General features: G+C 49.9%; 1 protein-coding gene across 1 annotated transcript in view; it reads left to right on the top strand.

The window, feature by feature from the left end:
- Positions 1 to 17,625, top strand: part of LOC123840833 (tRNA N(3)-methylcytidine methyltransferase METTL2A) — a 32,653-nt gene extending 15,028 nt beyond the window's left edge. Inside the window, exons 8-9 of the mRNA XM_064583939.1 lie at positions 7,263 to 7,365; positions 17,487 to 17,625. Coding sequence (XP_064440009.1) covers positions 7,263 to 7,363 — 101 coding nt within the window. The 3' untranslated portion in view covers positions 7,364 to 7,365; positions 17,487 to 17,625. The remainder of the gene's footprint in view (positions 1 to 7,262; positions 7,366 to 17,486) is intronic.
- The last annotated feature ends 447 nt before the right edge of the window (positions 17,626 to 18,072 follow it).

An 18,072-nucleotide genomic window follows, 5' to 3' on the forward strand; every position in this document is an offset into this window, starting at 1 on the left:
CACCACCCTTCCACTCTTGCACTAACAGCCACCTTGCTGAGCTTCATTAGTGAGTTGTAAAGGATGGGAGGGAGCCAGCTCCCCATCTCTTCCATTACACGGAATCTACCTAAGACTGTAAAAGATTGAGTCACTGAAATGGTATTTCCTGTATCTTTTGGAAGGAAGAAAAGATCTATTAAATGATCCACTAAAGACGTTCCTTTGGCATCTCTGAGGCATTTCAAAGTAACAGGAAGAGGGTTTTTGTTGTTGTTTTTTTTTTTTAAGATTTTATTTATTTGAGAGAGTGAGTGAGAGACAGCACAAGAGGGAAGAGGGTCAGAGGGAGAAGCAGACCCCCCGCCGAGCAGGGAGCCCGATGCGGGACTCGATCCCGGGACTCCAGGATCACGACCTGAGCCGAAGGCAGTCGCTTAACCAACTGAGCCACCCAGGCGCCCCAGGAAGAGATTTTACTCCATCTTCGGGCCACCTGGCTTGAGCTTTGGGCTTTAAGTGTAAGAAATGAGCCTCTTCCCTCCTGCTGCTCTCCTTGATCTTCTCTGTCATCTGCTATACTCTCTTCTCTTGCTCTCTGACTTTTTAATCTGTCAAGCTACCTTAAACTCCATAAGGGACTTGGCATGATTTTTTAGCCTTGGAATCACTAATAATGGTCAGAGGCCAATTAAACATGGTCAGGGTAGATGAAAGTAGGACTTTGGTGCGACTCAGAAACAGACTGTCTGGACTATGGGTCTGACTCCTAACAGTATCTCTTGGTATTCGTTTTTGGTTTTGTTTTTTTTTTTTTTCTTTTTTTTTGAAATAGAGTCAACACACAACGTTACGTTAATTCCAGATGTACAGCGTAATGATTCAACAGCTCTGCGTTACGCTATGTTCCCTGCATGCAGAGCTACGCTGGTCACGACACACTGTTCTAGTCCCATGGACTATATTCCCAGTGCGGTGCCTTTCATCCCTGTGACTTCTTCATTCCATCGCTGGAAGCCTGTAGCTCCCAGTCCCCTTCACCCATTTTGTCCTTCCTCTCTGGCAACCACCAGTTTGTACTTTGTATTTTCAGGTCTGATCTCTTGACATTCTTGGTGCAAGAAAAGTGCTGCGTTGGCTGGGAAGGTAGCTCCACGTGTGAAGCTGCTCAGGAAGTTACGTGGTTTAGATTCAGGTCTAATGGAGAAGTTTCCGAAACCGACTGCTCTGCCTAAGTAGTCGTAATTCGGCTGAGGAGAGAAATTCGATGGTGTTTGAAAAATGAGTAACAGTTTAATTTGAGACCGGGGCACTGGAACCACTGGGGTAAAGCCGTGTTGGGGAAGGTGGTGCCCAGGGTCAGGGTGTCACACGTGGAGAGCGTGGGCTCTTGCACTGCGAACCCATTCATTGTCTGAGATTCGTCTCCTGGTCTGTATGCTTCATCCTGAGCCTGGCCTCTGCTAATGCTGTCAAACCTTTGCTTTTCATTGGCTCCATGACCTGCCTCCATGTCAGTTCACTCTTGGGCTCCAGCTGGCAAATTAGGGCCTTGCAAACTTAATAGGAAAAGGAAAAGCTAATGTATTAAGAATTCTACTTTCGGGGCGCCTGGGTGGCTCAGTTGATTAAGCGACTACCTTCGGCTCGGGTCGTGTTCCTGGGGTCCTGGGATCGAGTCCCGCATCGGGCTCCCTACTCGGCGGGGGGTCTGCTTCTCCCTCTGACCCTCCTCCCTCTCATGCTCTCTGTCTCTCATTCTCTCTCTCTCAAGTAAATAAATAAAATCTTTAAAAAAAAAAAAAAGAATTCTACTTTCCTCCCAATTGATTCTTATCTTTGCCTCAAGATGTTACTTCAGGGGCGCCTGGGTGGCTCAGTCGTTAAGCGCCTGCCTTCGGCTCAGGTCATGATCCCAGGGTCCTGGGATCGAGCCCCGCATCGGGCTCCTTGCTCAGCGGGCAGCCTGCTTCTCCCTCTGCCTCTGCCTGCCGCTCCCCCTGCTTGTGCTCTCTCTCTCTCACTATCTCTCTCTCTGTGTCAAATAAAAATAAATAAAATCTTTAAAAAAAAAAAAAAGATGTTACTTCAGTAATCGTGGGGAGTTGTATCCGTGCCTTAAAAGATGAGCCCAGGACAAACAGCTTCTTTCACTCTGTTCACAAAGGTCTGTTCTCTGGTTTGTGGTTTGGGCTGCTATTTTCAGAGCCCGGCTGCATCGATGCGTTACAAGCCTTTTTATATGCTTCTTAATTTGGCGTGCAGGTTGGTTTGGAGAAGTGCTGGCAGTGAGTTTCACAGGTAAAAACACTAAAATGGTGCAGCGCCGCCACCTCACATTATTTCGGGGAATTTCTCGGTCCAAGATTGGACGCTGTCTCCCATGTAGTCAGTGGAACATAGTGTATGATCAAGTCACCGAGCAAATAGCCACAGTCAGATCCCATGCTGGGGGGGCAGGGGGAGTCTCCGAGACGTGGAGGCCAGTAGCCTCGACGAAGGCTCAAACATGGCATCTTCACCCTGAGGTGAGCCCCAAATTGCATTCAGTCCTTCATTCCCCACCTTCCTTTCTCTGAGTTTGGATTTCTCCCTTAAAACTTAAAATATCCTGGGGCACCTGTGTGGCTCAGTGTGTTAAAAGTCCAGCTGGGCGTGGAGCCTGCTTAAGATTCTCTCTCTCTCTCTCTCCTTCTGCCCCTCCCCCACAAAATAATAATAAAAATAAAATAACTTACATTCTTAAATTTAAGTAAGCCACTTAAATCACTGAGCCATCCAGAGGCACCAACAGAAGATATTTTAAAAATAAATACAGTGAGGGGCACCTGGATGGCACAGTGGGTTAAGCATCCGACTCTTGGTTTTGGCTCAGGTCTTGACCTCAGGGTCGTGAGATCAAGCCCCATGTTGGGCTCCACACTTGGTGCAGAGTCTGCTTGGATTCTCTCCCCCTCTCCCTCTGCCTCTCCCCACCCCTTGCTTTCTCTATCTCTCTCTAAAAAGTAAATCTTTTAAATAAATAAATACAGTGAAAACAAAAGAACCTTGTAAGTGCTAGCTGGATCCCGTTGCTGCCCAAGGCTGTGAATCCTAAGCCTAGAAACACCACAGCAAACAGTCACAGCTCTCCTGGAGCTCACATTTGGTGGCAGAGATTCCAAAGAAGCCCATAGGACATGAATCAGGTGGGCATGTGCCAGGAAGAATTGAGCCGGGTAAACAGGGAGAGGCAGGAGCGGAGGAAAGAGCCCTCTGAGATGGGGTCTCCTGGAGGAGGTGACTTCCCTCCTGCGTGTCTGAGCGAAGAGCCTTCTAGGCAGAAGGAACAGCCCCCGCACAGGCAGGAGGATTGTGGAAGACTCCCACATTCTCCACCCCACAGCATCGGGAGCGTTGCATTGCCCACTCTTGTCATAAATGCATCTGCCTTTAAGCACATTTTAATGAGAGTGTTACTCAAGTGCACTATGTACTAAGAAAATGAGTAAGAATGATGACCTGTCCCCTACTGACCCTCGGGTCCAAGGTCTGGATTCTTCTCGGTTCATCTAGGGACAATTAAAATTACGAAGCCAGCCCAACTCACAAGAATGTGGCACATAAGCCAGGATTATTGATCTGTCATCTCAAACATAACTGAAAGGCGAGGGGACTCCCCCCCAGGAAAGGAAGCTACTTGAGAAACTGAAGATCAGAAGTTGATAGTTAAGAATACACTAGAGCCTGGGAGTCAGGTGGCCCCAACGTTTCTGTCAAGCCGCGGCTGAACCAAAGTCCTCCATCTGCCCCGATGAAGCTGCTGCTGAGCACATCTGCGGGAACATTCACTGGCATCTGTTTAGACCTTAATACTCTTTAAAAAGCGTTTCATATAATTTAATCCTCACAGCACCCCTGTGAAATATGAAATGATCTCCATTTTACAGATGAGGAACTCTGATGTTCAGGGGGGATACATGGTTTACCGAGGTCAGACGACTAGTGTTAATCGTAAGGTAATTAGCCTAAGATTAAGGAGGGGTATTTTGATATAAATGGTATTTGACATAATGCATGGGCTTAAACATTCTTGGCTCCAACCAACTGGGCCTGTCTGGAAAATGCTACACCTGCTCGGAGGTCAGCCCTGCGGCCTGCCATGCGGGGGTGGAGGGAGGAGAAAGGGCACTGGCCCCACCTCCACCCACCAGCCACCCCAGCCTTCCCAAGAAAAAAGAAAACACCGCAACTCTCAGAAGTGTCGAACAAGTAGAGAGTCCCCGAAATCAGCTCCATGAATTGTGTTGGTTTGGCAACATTGTACAATTTGCAACATTTTCATCCAAAGAGAAAAATGTAATCCACCACCTTGGCACTGTGCTCGAGTCCCGTCTGTGAGCCCCCTGCAGTGCAGGGAGGACCTGCGCCTCGTCTTCCCGGGAGGGGCTCCTCGCGGCCCGGGGCGGCGTCAGGGACGCGTCCTGTTCTGTGGCTCCGCCAGGCACTCAGAGGGGCCCAGCGAGGCTCGATGCTCGTGCTGCTGCCATCTGGGAATTCTTGGTACGTTTTCACAAAGGGCCAGGGAAATTGTGGACCATCTCGCGGCTGCTTCCTTCTTGCTCCTTCTTCCTCCCTCTTTCTCCTTCCTTAGGAAAGAGTGGTGTTCTCTTGTTTTTTAGATTAAAAAAAAAATTTTTTTTTAAAGATTTTATTTATTTATTTGACAGAGAGAGATAGCGAGAGCAGGAACACAAGCAGGGGGAGTGGGAGAGCGAGAAGCAGGCTTCCCGCGGAGCAGGGAGCCCGATGCGGGGCTCGATCCCAGGACCCAGGGATCATGACCTGAGCCGAAGGCAGACGCTTAACGACTGAGCCACCCAGGCGCCCTTAAAATTTTTTTTTAAGAATTTTTTTTAAGATTTTATTTATTTATTTGACGGGGAGACACAGCAAGAGAGGGAACACAAGCAGGGGGAGAGGGAGAGGGAGAGGCAGGCTTCCCGCTGAGCAGGGAGCCCGATGCAGGGTTCAATCCCAGGACCCTGGGATCATGACCTGAGCCGAAGGCAGAGATTGACGACTGAGCCACCCAGGCGCCCCAGGAGTGGTGTTCGCTTGACTTACTCTTCCCTTCCCACCAGTCAGCTGATCCTTGGCTGCCCTGGGTGGGGCCTTCTTGCCCAGGGCAGTACCCCTTGCCCACCCTCGGCTCTTCCTGTCTTTCCAAGCCCCTTCTCCATTCTCCTGGCAGGCGGGCTTTCCAGACAGGCCATGCCCAGACCCCGCAGGACTTGCTGCTCCTGACCTCAGCGCCCTGCATGTACCCCACCTTCCCATGACTTGTGGCTTCTCCTCATCCAGGTTTCAACTTGGATGTCCCCTGACTTATGAGAGTCCTTCTCTGCTGATGCCCTTGACCAGTGTCACCACCACCCCCTAGAGCCCTCTCCCTGCCTCCCTCCCCGTCCCCATCATACCACATCATGCGGCCTTATCTTCCTCATGACATACAGCATTGTTCTTAATGTTTTATTATCTGCCTCCTGCCTCTATACTATGATATGAGCTCTTGGGGGTCAGGGATTTTGTCTACTTTGATCACAATTGTATCCTCAGTACCTACAATGATGTCTGGTACATAGTAGGTGCTCAGTAACTATTTCTCAGGTGGATGAGTACATAGAATGTCACCCAGGAACTGGGTCCCTAGAGCATGTCAGACACCGAAGTGAAGAAAGTCAAATTCTGTCATCTCATCCACTGAGGAGTAGTGGGTCTGGAGATGGAAGCCCTGAGCCTGTGAATGGAAGGTGCCCCCTAAACTTTTCTCAGAAACCAGCCATCCCTGCAAAAGATTAGGGAGTAAGAGCCACCAAAGGAGCAAGGCTGCCCAGCTCCCAAGAGGAGGACCAGTCAGGATGGTTTAAAGGTGCAGAAACAGGGGCTCCTGGGTGGCTCAGTCGGTTAAGCATCCAGCTCTTGGTTGCTGCTCAGGTCATGATCTCAGGGTCCTGAGATGGAGCCCCACGTCAGGCTCCCTGCTCAGCAGGGAGTCTGCCTGAGATTTCTCTCCCTTTCCCTTTCCCTCTGCTCCTCCCCCCATGCATGCGTGCTCTCTCTCTCTAAAAATAAATAAATAAATCGTAAAAAAAAAAAAAAAAAGTGCAGAAACAGGACTAGGGAAACTGGCTGACTGGCCCGGTGACACAGAGAAACCAACACAGTGAACAAGATGATCCACTTTGAACTGCCAAAGGCCACCAATACTTGGATAATTCCCTAATCTGTGTCATGAGTTAAGGCTCTCACTTGAGCCTTGAGCTAGTTTATCTAAATACCTCCTAGACCTCTCTTTCCAGTGGAAGGCCTTTGGGCACCTCAAACTCAAACTGTCCAGAACAACTCATAAGAGCACACACTGAGGTTGAAATCCTGGAGTCACCCTTTCGACTGTTCTCTGTGCCATCTTGGCCCAGTTCCTGGATTCCTCTAATTCTCAGTTTCCTCAACAGTAATTTGGATAGAAGTCAGAGAATACACATAATCTGGCAGCCTTAGTGGCCCCCATAACACAAGCCTAACTCACAGAGAACGGCGTTGAATGCCAACTGCAGTGGGCTGTTCTGTATTTATAAAACTCCTTTGTGTAAGATACACATCATTATATGTTGTGTATTTAGCAGTTATATCAATGGTTTATCCCTTGGCCTGGAGAGAATAAACATGTGTTATTGTGTGAGTGTATATGAGATTGTAGCAGAGAGCACTAATCTACGTTTCTTCTCTAAGGTCCCAAAGAGCTGTGAAGAAGAGGAGGTAAGACCTCCGGGCTTTCAACAAATTTCAGGTATTTCCCCTTAGTCAAGGTCAGCTTCCCCATTAGGTACAGAGCACATTCTCTAGGGCACAGTGCCTCAGGCCCGTGGTACTTCAGGAGCCCTGGGAAATGTTTTCATTTTTTTTTTTAAAGATTTATTTATTTATTTGAGAGAGCGGAAAGAGAGAGAGTGTGCGTGCGTGCACACACAGCGGGGTGGGGGCCAGTGGGAGAGGATATCTCAGACTCTGCGTTGAGCGCAGAGCCCATTGTGGGGCTTGATCTCACGACCCTGAGATCCTGACCTGAGCTGAACCAAGAGTTGGACACTTAACCAACTGCGCCCCTTCATTATCACTTATTTTAAAACCAGAAAATAAAGAATGAATATAACACTAATGAATATATGATCATGAAGGCAGCCTTATGTTTGTTTTTGTATCAACATGTATGTGTGATACAGTTAAATGTATTTTTTTTGAAGGGAGGAAAGGACCCGTGAATGCAGAAATGCTCAGGACCCATGTGAGTCCCGGTGGGATGCTGCTGGCTTCAGCCTCCCAGATGCAGGGGCCGAGTTGGTAGACGTAAGTGTGGGTGAGCCTCTCCCTCCGCCTTGCCTCTCTGTCCAACTCACACTGCCTCAGGGAAACATTATCTGTAGACAGGAGCGTTGTGTGAAGTATTTAGCATTTATATATGCACATGCGGGGGGCGGGTCCTAACTGGGAGCGGGATCTGTGGGTGAGGGGTTTGGTGTGGCAGCACCCAGGGCATCAAGGAACAAAATCTAGCCTTTTGCATTTATTCCTACAGAAATGATTTCTATTTATACATTTCTTGCTATAAATTCCATTTTCCCAGAGCACAGAAAAGCAGGACTTTTCTCAGGGAGGATGTCACAAGCAGGTAACCCTCAGGCAGGAGCTTGGAGGGTGAAGTTGTTGTTTTTTTGTTTTTTTCTTAAGATTTATTTATTTTAGAGAGAGAGGGCGCGTGTGTGCGCACGTGTGAGCTGGGGGGAGGGGCACAGTGAGAGGGAGAGAGAGAATCTCAAGCAGATTCCCCACTGAGTGGGGAGCCCGACATGGGGCTCAATCCCAGGACCCTTAGATCATGACCTGAGCCGAGATCAAGAGTCGGCTGCTTAACCAACTGAGCCACCCAAGTGCCCCGAGGGTGAAATTTTTCCTGGTGGATGGGGATGAGGTGATGGTGTCTGATCAAAGGAAGGGAATTTCACAAAGATCCATTTATGGGGAGGAGCCACAAGTGGACAGGGTTGTGGCTGTTCAGGAGGACAGAGCATGGCACAGGTCTTGGAGCGTCTCCTGGGAATTACAAATGTCTTCCAGTCAGTTCCTCCCAGATTGTGGGAGCCTCAGATACCATGCTGAGGAGTTGGGGCTTAATCCTGTGGGCAGCAGAGGGCCACTGGAGACACTAAAAGGCGGACAACAGAATAATTACAGGGACATTCAAGAAAATTACCGTTGGCCACAATTCAGAGAGATAATCACAGGGGATGAAAGGGTGTGGGGGGGGTGGGGCGGTGATGCAGGGGCAGGGGAGACTAGAGCCAGGGAGGTCAGGAAGAAGACTCCACGAGTTACAGCAAGATGGGATGAACCAATGCTTGGAAGTGAGAGCAGAAAAGCAAGAACGGGGCCCGCCACATTTAACCAGTACAATGGATAGGATTGGTGAAGAGTATGAGGTGAGGGAGGCAGGGAGTGAGAGAAACTGAGAATAACCTGGAAGTTTCTGGCTTTAACCATGGGAGGAATGTTGATGCCATAATTAGGGTTTCAGTCAAGAGAGGAAGAGATGTGAGGACATGGAGGGAGTGTGACGAGCCTATAGTCTGAGCCGCCCACAGGCATCTCATGGACTTGCCAGGTCCGACAGAGAGATACAAACTGGTACCTAAGAAATAGGCAGGAGAGGATTTAATGACGGAATCACCAGCACAAAGGCGGTGGTTTGAAGCTACCACACGGGATGAGTGAGCATTAGAAAAAAATGGGGTTAAGAATCAGAACTGGGGCGCCTGGGGGGCTCAGTCGGTGAAGCGACTGCCTTTGGCTCAGGTCATGATCCTGGAGTCCCGGGATTGAGTCCCGCGTCCGGCTCCCTGCGGAGTCTGCTTCTCCCTCTGACCCTCCTCCCTCTCATGCTCTCTGTCTCTCATTCTCTCTGTCTCAAATAAATAAATAAAATCTTTAAAAAAAAAAAAAGAATCAGAACTGGGGGGCTCAGTCGGTGAAGCGACTGCCTTCGGCTCAGGTCGTGATCCTGGAGCCCCGGGATCGAGTCCCGCATCGGGCTCCCTCCTCGGCAGGGGGTCTGCTTCTCCCTCTGCCCTCTTCCCTCTCATGCTCTCTGTCTCTCATTCTCTCTCTTTCAAATAAATAAATAAAATCTTTAAAAAAAAAAATAATCAGAACTGGGGGCGCCTGGGTGGCTCAGTAGGTTAAGCATCCGACTCTTGATTTCAGCTCAGGTCATGACCTCAGAGTTGTGAGATGGAACCCTGGGCTCCAAGCTAGGCATGAAGCCAGCTTAAGATCCTCACTGCCCCTCCCCCACCCTAAAAAGAAAAGAAAAGTAAAGAAGAATCGGAACTAAGGGTCGTCTGAGTGGCTCAGTCCTTTAAGCCTCTGACTCCTGATCTCAGCTCAGGTCTTGATCTCAGGGTCTTGAGGTCAGGCCCTGCTTGGGGGCAGAGCCTCCTTAACAAAAATAAATAAAGGGGGGGGGTGCCTGGGTGGCTCAGCCAGTTCAGCCTCTGCTTTCCACTTAGGTCATGATCCCAGAGCCTGGGATCCAGCCCCACCTCAGGCTCCGTACTCAGCGGGGAGTCAGCTTTTCCCTCTCCCTCTGTCCCTCCCCCTGCTCATGGTCTCTCTCTCTCTCTCTCTCTCTCCCTCCCCCTGCCCCCATCCCCCGCCCCACCGCACACGCACACACTCTCTCTCTCTCTCAAATAAATAAATAAATAAATAAAACCTTTAAATAAATAAATAATCAGAACTGCACTCTGAGGAAGCTGCGAGGAGAGCGGCCCTTCGGGTTCATGGTTGGCAATTGTCCAGAGGACAACAGAGCCAGAGGAGGTTAACAGTGGTTGTCATCAGCTGGTAGAAATCTGGGGTCTCTTTCCCCATTATTTTCTGTATTTTTGAACTTTTTTATCAGTAACTATATATTGCCCTTTTTTTGGTTAAAACAACCTTTCATTGGACAAATAAAAGGGGCAGTCCCCAATAGGTTAAACGCTGCTGACCGGCCCCGTGCACTGAAGACTGAGCAGAGGTAGAAAAGGCAAACTGCAGCTCATGACACAACCCCCTTCTCCAGGAACGTCCCCCCTCCCAGTCCTCCAACCCCAGAGGAACCAAGGCACCATGGCAGCCATGTTTCCACCCAATGACCTCTCTGGCCACAGATGATTGGACGGGGTGTGCATGTGACACGGGCTAAGCCAATCAGAGCCCTTCCCGGGACGTTAATGTGAGAGGGCAGCTGACGCTGGTGGCCGGGTCCGTGCGGTGTGAGCTTGGGGGCAGTTGCAGGCCGAGAGCCCAGCAGCCATTGAGATCCCGGGTGAGAGCATAGCAGGCAGAGGCAGACGACCATACAAACAAAAACCCCGAGGGAGGCCAGGGTTGGGTCACCAGAAACAATGGTGGAGGAGGTGGGGAAAGAGGCGGGGCTCTTAAGACCACCAAGTGCCTCATAAACCCTGCTGAGTTGGAATGTTTTCTCATTACAGTGAGAAGTTGTTGGAGAGGTTTAAGAGAGGGAGTGGTCCGACCTGGATTACATTTTAAAAGATTAACACAGCTGGAAAAATGTATTGTGGGGTGGGGCAAGGGTGGAGAGCAGTTTGGAACTAGCCCCCAACCGCCCCCCGCCCCGGGGTATTCCGGCCGCTAAGGGTGGACCAGACTTTCGTGGTAGCGCAGAAGATGGAGGCAGCGTGAGTTGAGACAGGATCCAGTGCGGGGGGGGGGGGGGGGGGGCGCAGGAGGGAGGGCGTGGCTGGGGAGGAAAGGGTGGATTCAGGACCAGGTGGTAGGTGATGGTGATGCTGTTACTGAGATGGGGAAGAAGGGAAACATGGAGGCTTCCAATTGGACATCTCAGGTTGGAGGTGCTGGTGGCATGTCCCAGGGGAGAGGCTGAGAAGAAGGCAGTGGGGTACATCAGTCTGGAGTTGGGGAGATGGGTTAGACCGGGTTGGCCCTGGATGCTGGAAATGTGGGCGGCATCCGTCTGCAGCCGGTGCTAAAGCCATGGGCCTAGATGAGAGCACCTGGGAGCTGGACAGGAGAGCCCAGTACAGAGGCCTGGAGAGGACAGAGGGAGGACTGAGAGAAGGGAAGGAGCAGGAAAGAGGGAGTAAAGGACTGTGTGCTAACCTGGAAGTCCAGAGGAGACTGCCCTGGCTGAGCCCCCATTGAGGCCAGAGAAAGAGCCTTTAGGTTTGGTAATGAAGTTACCTGACCTTGGAAGGTCTGGGTGGAGGTTTAATCTGGCAGTTAAATTGGGGTGGGCCTCATCCTTCACTGGAATCTGGATTAAAAAATCATTATGAAGGACATTTTTGGTGCAAATGGAGAAATCCGAAAACGGACTTTATGTTAAATAATATTGTACTAGCATTCAATTTCTTGTAATAATGCTCTGTGGTTAAGTAAGTAAGAGTATCCTGGCTCTTATGAGACACACATTGTAGTATTTATTATAGTATTGAGGGGTGAAGGAGCAGGATCCCTGCAACTTTCCAGTGATTCAACAATAACAACAAAACTAAACATACCCACCTGTATATACTTATATACATAATTTATATATACTCATTTATGCATCTGTTACCTATATATAAATTATGTACTATATATAGGTGTATTATCTCTTAGAGAAAAGGAAAACAAATGTGGCAAAATGCTAATTGGGGAAAATCTAGGCCGAGGGTACTTTAATACTTTTCAACTTTGCTGTAGGCTTATGTTTTTCCTAGAAAAAATACTGGTGGGGGGGTGCCGCCTGGGTGCTCAAGCGTCTGCCTTCGGCTCAGGTCATGATCTCAGGGTCCTGGGATCGAGCTCCGCATTGGGCTCCCTGCTCAGCGGAGAGCCTGCCGCTCCCCCTACTTGTGCTCTCTCTCTAATAAAAAAACAAAACAAAACAAAACCTTTAAAAAAAGGAAAAAGAAAAAAAAAGGGAAAAAAGCAACTTAGAAAAAGTGAGCGGCAGGTGATGAGGAAAGGGAAACTGCAGGATTTTGAAGGAGAGAAATGGCACAGCTGGAGGAGGATGCAAGGTCAAGGCAGGATTTTATACACAATTTTTAAAAATGAAAAAAAAATTTTTTTTAAATGAGAGCATGTGCGTATGTCGAGAGGAATGATCCCATGGAAAGGTAAATTGGTGAAGTAAGAATGGGGTGAGAGGTGCGGGACAAGGTCCTTGGGTAGGCAGGTGGCGGAGGGCCACCAGCACACGGAGGGCAGCCTGTGGCCCTGGGGGGACACTGTTCCGTGCTGGGCTGGGCCACGGGGTCACTGGTGGTACATGTTCCTGTCGGATGGCTTCCATTTTCCTCAGCAAGTAGGATCTGGGGCTGGCAGCTGGCTGACAGGACCCCAAGGGCAAGTGGGAGGTTCAAGCAGATTGGGGCGCAGGGCCAAGAAAAAACTGGCAAATGTGTTGTTTTGTGTTTAAGATCTGAATGAAGGTTATTCATTGGCTTAAGGAAGGAGCCAAGAGAGGAGAGATTCAAGTCCTTACACCTCAGTTTTTCCGTCTGTAACGTGAGGGGGTCCTACTGGGAGATCTCAAAGGACCCTCCAAACTCCAGTATGCTCAGAGTCCCTTTGTGACAGGCACCTGCTGGGGAGCTTTTACTGAATAGCATGTGTTTGCATTGTTTAAGAATTAGAGATAGCTAGTAAAAACTGGACGCTTGCCTACAAGATTTCTAATTGAGGGTAAAAACTAATATATACGGAGAGACACTTGAAAGGCAGACTGTGTAAGGCTTCGGGGCTCCCCTGAGGGGTGCGGGGGTGGCCCAGAGGTCCCTGGGCCTCTGAGATGCCTTGACGAGGCGCCGTTTGGGTGAACACAGCACGAAGCCCTTTGAGAGTAAATTCTGCTCTCCTGGCTCTCACTGAAGTTGGCATCACACAGCGTGAAATGAAACAGCAGATTAATGTGATTAACACTGAATAAACCTCTGCGTGCTAGCTAATATAGCATGAAGTGGGTTCGGGAATTTTAAAATATCTATTAGTAAAGACAGCCCGCAGGGCTGCGGTGGCAGGGATGACAAAGCCAAAGGCTGTGCTGGAATTCAATATTCCCACAGGCCCTTCCCCAGCAAGGCGCTAATGCTCTTTCCAGATCCTCTCGGGGGATCACCACCTCTGCCCCATTTTAGAGATGAAGGAACTAAGAGCAGTCCCCAGTCGCCTCCAGGATCATTGAGGGCAGAGACCGGGGATGTCATCACCGGCTCCCTGCGACCGGCTGAGCCCCACCCCCTACCCCCCAGAGCCGGCCGGCGAGCCAAGGGCACCAAGGGCACCGTCCTGGGAAGTGCATTTCTGGCGTGCTTGCTGGGTGCCCAGCTCTGTGCCGAATGCTTTGTGCAGATGGTCTCACTTAGTCTTGATGACAGCCCTTGGCGGTTGGCATTATTAACCCCAAGAGGAAACCAAGGGCAGAGAGGTTAAATAACTTGCCAAAGGCCACCTGGCAGAATTCAGGATTCAAGTTCAGATGTGTCTGCACCAAAGCTTGTGTGCTCGACGGCCTGGCCAGCGGCTGGGTTCCGGGAGAGCACAGGGTGGACGCTGGAGCTCCTGTAGCCCTTTCCTTGAAAGCCTTCGCACAGCACTGGGCGCAGGTAACAGGGCGCTTGACAAGTCCCTGTCTGTTGACAAGGGACTGACAGTCTGAACGGATGAATGAATGAGTGGGGATGTGACTGCCTGCCTTGTGGGGTCTTTCTCTTCAAACTGAAGATTTCCCCATAGCTTATGAACGCTCAATCTAATCAAGGCAAAGAGGCATCCGAGAATTGCGGGGCCTTTCCTTTATTAACTGTCAAGTCCAATCTGCAGGCTGTTTATGTGCCAAGGTCAGAGATCAGTCTTAGCTGCTCTCCTTTGATTCATTCTGCAAGGCCCTGAACATAAAGTTTATTGATGCAAAATGGATTGACAGGCAGAGGTAACGAGGTGGCAGGGACAGGGCCGAGCAGAAGGAGTCTCAGCCACGCTGGGGTCAGTCGTGCTCCTTTGCCATGGGGACTTGCCGTGCTCCGGCTTACTGGGTCCTCGCTGAGCACACTACAGTCCAGAGGGGCAGCAAATGTTGTCTGGACCTTGGGCGGTGTTCAGGGAGCCCATGGAGATGGGGAAGGGAAGGAGTCCTGACTCCTGGCTTTGTCTATTAATTTGGAAAGGAGAGAGTGAGGGACAGAACTTAGGTAGGGATGGTCTTGAAACTTCACAGACCAAAGAAAATCCTGTGTAAGCCTCCCTCCGACAGGCCTGGGAATCGGAAAGAGGGAGGTTATTGTCACATCTGCTGTTTGCAGCCAGCCCATGACTAGGATTATCCCCGTTACCCCACTGTTCAGCCCTATCTCTGCGCAGCTCCTGCCGATACGTCCTCCGCAAAGGGGGGAGGGGGAAGCGCGCTCCCTTCCACGCCTGCCTCTTGCAGAGGTCCTTGGGGTAAAAACCAGGAGGGAGGCAGTGAGTTCCAGGAGAGGGAGGTGGAGCCAGGAGTTGCTGAAACTCGAGCTACTCGAGATATGGAAAGGTCTCTAATATTATTCCTTTTTATCAAGACCAAACTTGATTCTGTCCGATCTGAGAAAAAGCTGTGGCTGCAGTTCGGTTTTTTGTTTTTTTTTTTTTTAAAGATTTTATTTATTTATTTGAGAGAGAGAGAGAATGAGAGAGAGCACATGAGAAGGGGGAGGGTCAGAGGGAGAAGCAGACTCCCCGCCGAGCAGGGAGCCTGATGCGGGACTCGATCCAGTGACTCCAGGATCATGACCTGAGCCGAAGGCAGTCGCTTAACCAACTGAGCCACCCAGGTGCCCTGCAGTTCGTTTTAAATGCCCTCTTAGTGTAACTCAGAAATAGTGGTTTTCCACAGCAAACACCCATCTGGATGTAACCCTGGCCCCCTTACAAATTAAACAATCCATTTAGAAGCAAAATAATAATGATGATCATAATAACAAAATTAAGCAAACCAACCCCCACCCTCCCTCGTTTTATTTCCTTAGGAAATAGTCCAGGTTCAAGGTCTAGTGTGAGCAGGGAGTGTCTCCTTTCCTGGTCTGTTTCTGGACAGGCAGCGAGACAAAGTCCCTTTTCCTCGTCTCTGTGGCAGGGCAGGGCCAGGCTGCGCAGAACTCCAGACAGAAATGTCCACCAAGGAGCAGGGAGGGACCTGGGGCTTCAATGGCTGTGACCCTCCCTTGAATTCACTAAATGATCAGCAGCTGCTATTGTCAGGCACCAGAATAGGAAGGTGATTAAGGAAAGATCCCAGAGGAGCCCCGGGCTGGCTCAGTCGGTAATATGTTTGCTCTCCCGGTCATGAGTTCAAGCCCCACGTTGGGTGTAGAGCTTACTTAAAAATTAAAAAAAAAAAAGGATTCTGGAGACCCCCACACTGACCACTAACCATAATATAACATAATGAATGCTATATTCGCAGCAGGAATAAAGTGTTTTAGGTGCCCAGAGAAGAAGGGGAGTGGGAGCGGCTATGGTGGTTCTCAGAGTGGTTCCCAGACCGGCAGCACCAGCCTCACCTGGGAAGTTAGAAATGCTGGGACAGGCTCCGCCGCAGACCCACTGAATCAGAAACTCTGGAGGTGGGGCCCAGGGATCAGGTTTCAAGCAACCCCCAGGTGATTCTAACGCAGCTTATTTGGGCAGAGTTTAACTGGAAAAAGCCATAGTCCTTCCCTTACATATCATCTGTAGCTATTTTCCCGCTAGCCCGTAGAGTTAGGTAGGTGCAACAGGGACGGTAGCCTGAAATATTTACTATATGTGACCCTTTACAGAAAAAGTTTGCTGCCTCCCAAGGAGTGGGGGTGAGGAGAGGCTGGTCCCTTGGTCCCCCTCCCTACCTCCCATGGCTGGTGCCACAAGGGCCTCTGGCAGGTCACACTTTAGGCAGCTAGTGCTGGGACTCAGCTCTAGTTTGGAGACTTCGTGAAAACTCTATAAACAAAGTCAATTTTATGTTATCATAAATACAAATTGATCAACACAATTAGGAAGGTGGTTTTTTAAAAAGTCAAACGAGCAAAAAGAAGTCCTCATTCCAGGAAGCCCCATGTTTACGCCTGCCTGTTTGGCCAAGCACTGTGCTTGATGCTTTAGGTATACCCTTCTGGATGGGTATTGTGTGCCCATTTTACAGATGAGGAAGTTGAGGCTCGGAAGCCAAAGTAACCAGAGCTCGGCAGAATAGAGCTTGGACCGGATCCTGGGTCAGCCTTGCTCCCAGGTCAGGCTCTAAGACAGCGCCCCCAGTGGACAAAGGGACACGCCACAGGAATCTGTTAACAACACACACACTTTTCATACTTTTTCTAGTGGAAGAGACAAGTCCCCAGGTGCTGGAGAACCAAACGCAGGCCTACTTCTTGGGGGTGGGGTGTGCTCTGCGGAGCACGGGGAGGGGAGGGGAAGAGATGGAGGGCCCACGAGGGCACAGGACCAGCTCCCCCCTGCACCAGCCCCACGGGGCGGCACGCAAATGCTGCATCAGTGCCAGGCGTGAGGCCGGCTTTCAGGCAATGTGAACACCCGAGGCCTCCCAGCGCCCTTCCCGTTCCTAAGTACCAGTACGCCTGTGCCCAGCTCCTGGTCGTCAGCGCGGGGATATGTATAAGGGCACCCCAGGGAAGAAGGACCTGTCGGTCAGGTGAGTCTTGTGTCTGTGTGAGAGGAGAAAAGAACCTTCCAGGGTGTTTCCTGCTCTGATACAGGAGTGGAATGGATGGGCTGGTCAATGAGATGCCAGGTTTGCAATCAGAATGGGGAACCTGTTACCATGTGATATCCTTGCAACAGTGATGCTGGAGACTGAACATCCAAACAAAAGTAAAATCCTGCTACCCCTTAAGCAGCCTGGTGGCAAAAGCAGTGACTAAGGAAGTCCCCCCTCTTTTTTAAGATTTTATTTATTTGGGGCGCCTGGGTGGCTCAGTCGTTAAGCGTCTGCCTTCAGCTCGGGTCATGATCCCGAGGTCCTGGGATCGAGCCCCGCATTGGGCTCCTTGCTCTGCGGGAAGCCTGCTTCTCCCTCTACCCCCCCCCCCCCCCCCCGCTTGTGTTCCCTCTCCCGCTGTCTCTCTCTGTCAAATAAAATCTTAAAAAAAAAAATGATCAAGATACTGAAGGATATTTCAGGGTGGTGGTTCTTGGACCAGATGGAACCACACGCCCATCAATAATGGACCGTGGGCTCCTGGGTAGACCGTATAGACTGTAGATTGTGTGCAGGTTTCTGGGGCCAGCTGTGACGTCAGCTTCTCTTTCCCTGTTGCAACTATTGTTTTACGGAGATCTTGCTTTGAAAAATTATTTCATTTTGCATTTACATGATCCTTTTCTTTTTTTTCCCCAAATCTCAAGAAGCTTTATTGTGTTAACAGGCTTCATCCTTAGAGCAAGCTCGGGAGGAGGACAGGTGTTAGCTGTCAGCGTGATAGATGAGGAAATTGAAGTAACTTTCCTAAAGTCTTATGCTAATAAATGTTAAAGCAGAACCTAAAACCAGAGGCCTCACCAAGAGACCTGCAAAGCCCCGAGAACAAGACTTGGAAGACTCAAGTGTAGGATGAGATCAGCCACCTACAAAGAAGCAGAGTTGGCTAAAAATGGGTGATCCAAATGTCTAAGAAAACGTAAGCCTCTACATTGCTTGTGGTTTCCGAAGAGCTGTGATCTGCCCACCCAGCGTCTAAGAGAGGAGTCTAAAGGGCAGGGCTTTGGTGTGATTCCACAACAGGGACAGACCAACACCGGGGCTTTTTAGAAGACAGTGTCCTGTTTCGAGGAATTGGGAACCGCAGGTGAACTTAGCTGGCCACGGTGAGCCAGTAAGATTAGCCCACTCATTCCCCTGGCTCGCAGAGGAACCTCATGGTTTGGTTTGCCTTCCTGAGTAGCTTTTCTGTGAGGAAAGTCAGCTGGTCAAATGTCGCTGCTTGGCGGTCAAGTTCTCCTTTTAAAATGAGT

The sequence above is a fragment of the Mirounga angustirostris genome, unplaced genomic scaffold, assembly GCF_029215605.1.
Source record: "Mirounga angustirostris isolate CCGP_5_RB_7025 unplaced genomic scaffold, mMirAng1.0.hap1 SCAF_156, whole genome shotgun sequence".
Lineage (NCBI taxonomy): Eukaryota > Metazoa > Chordata > Mammalia > Carnivora > Phocidae > Mirounga > Mirounga angustirostris.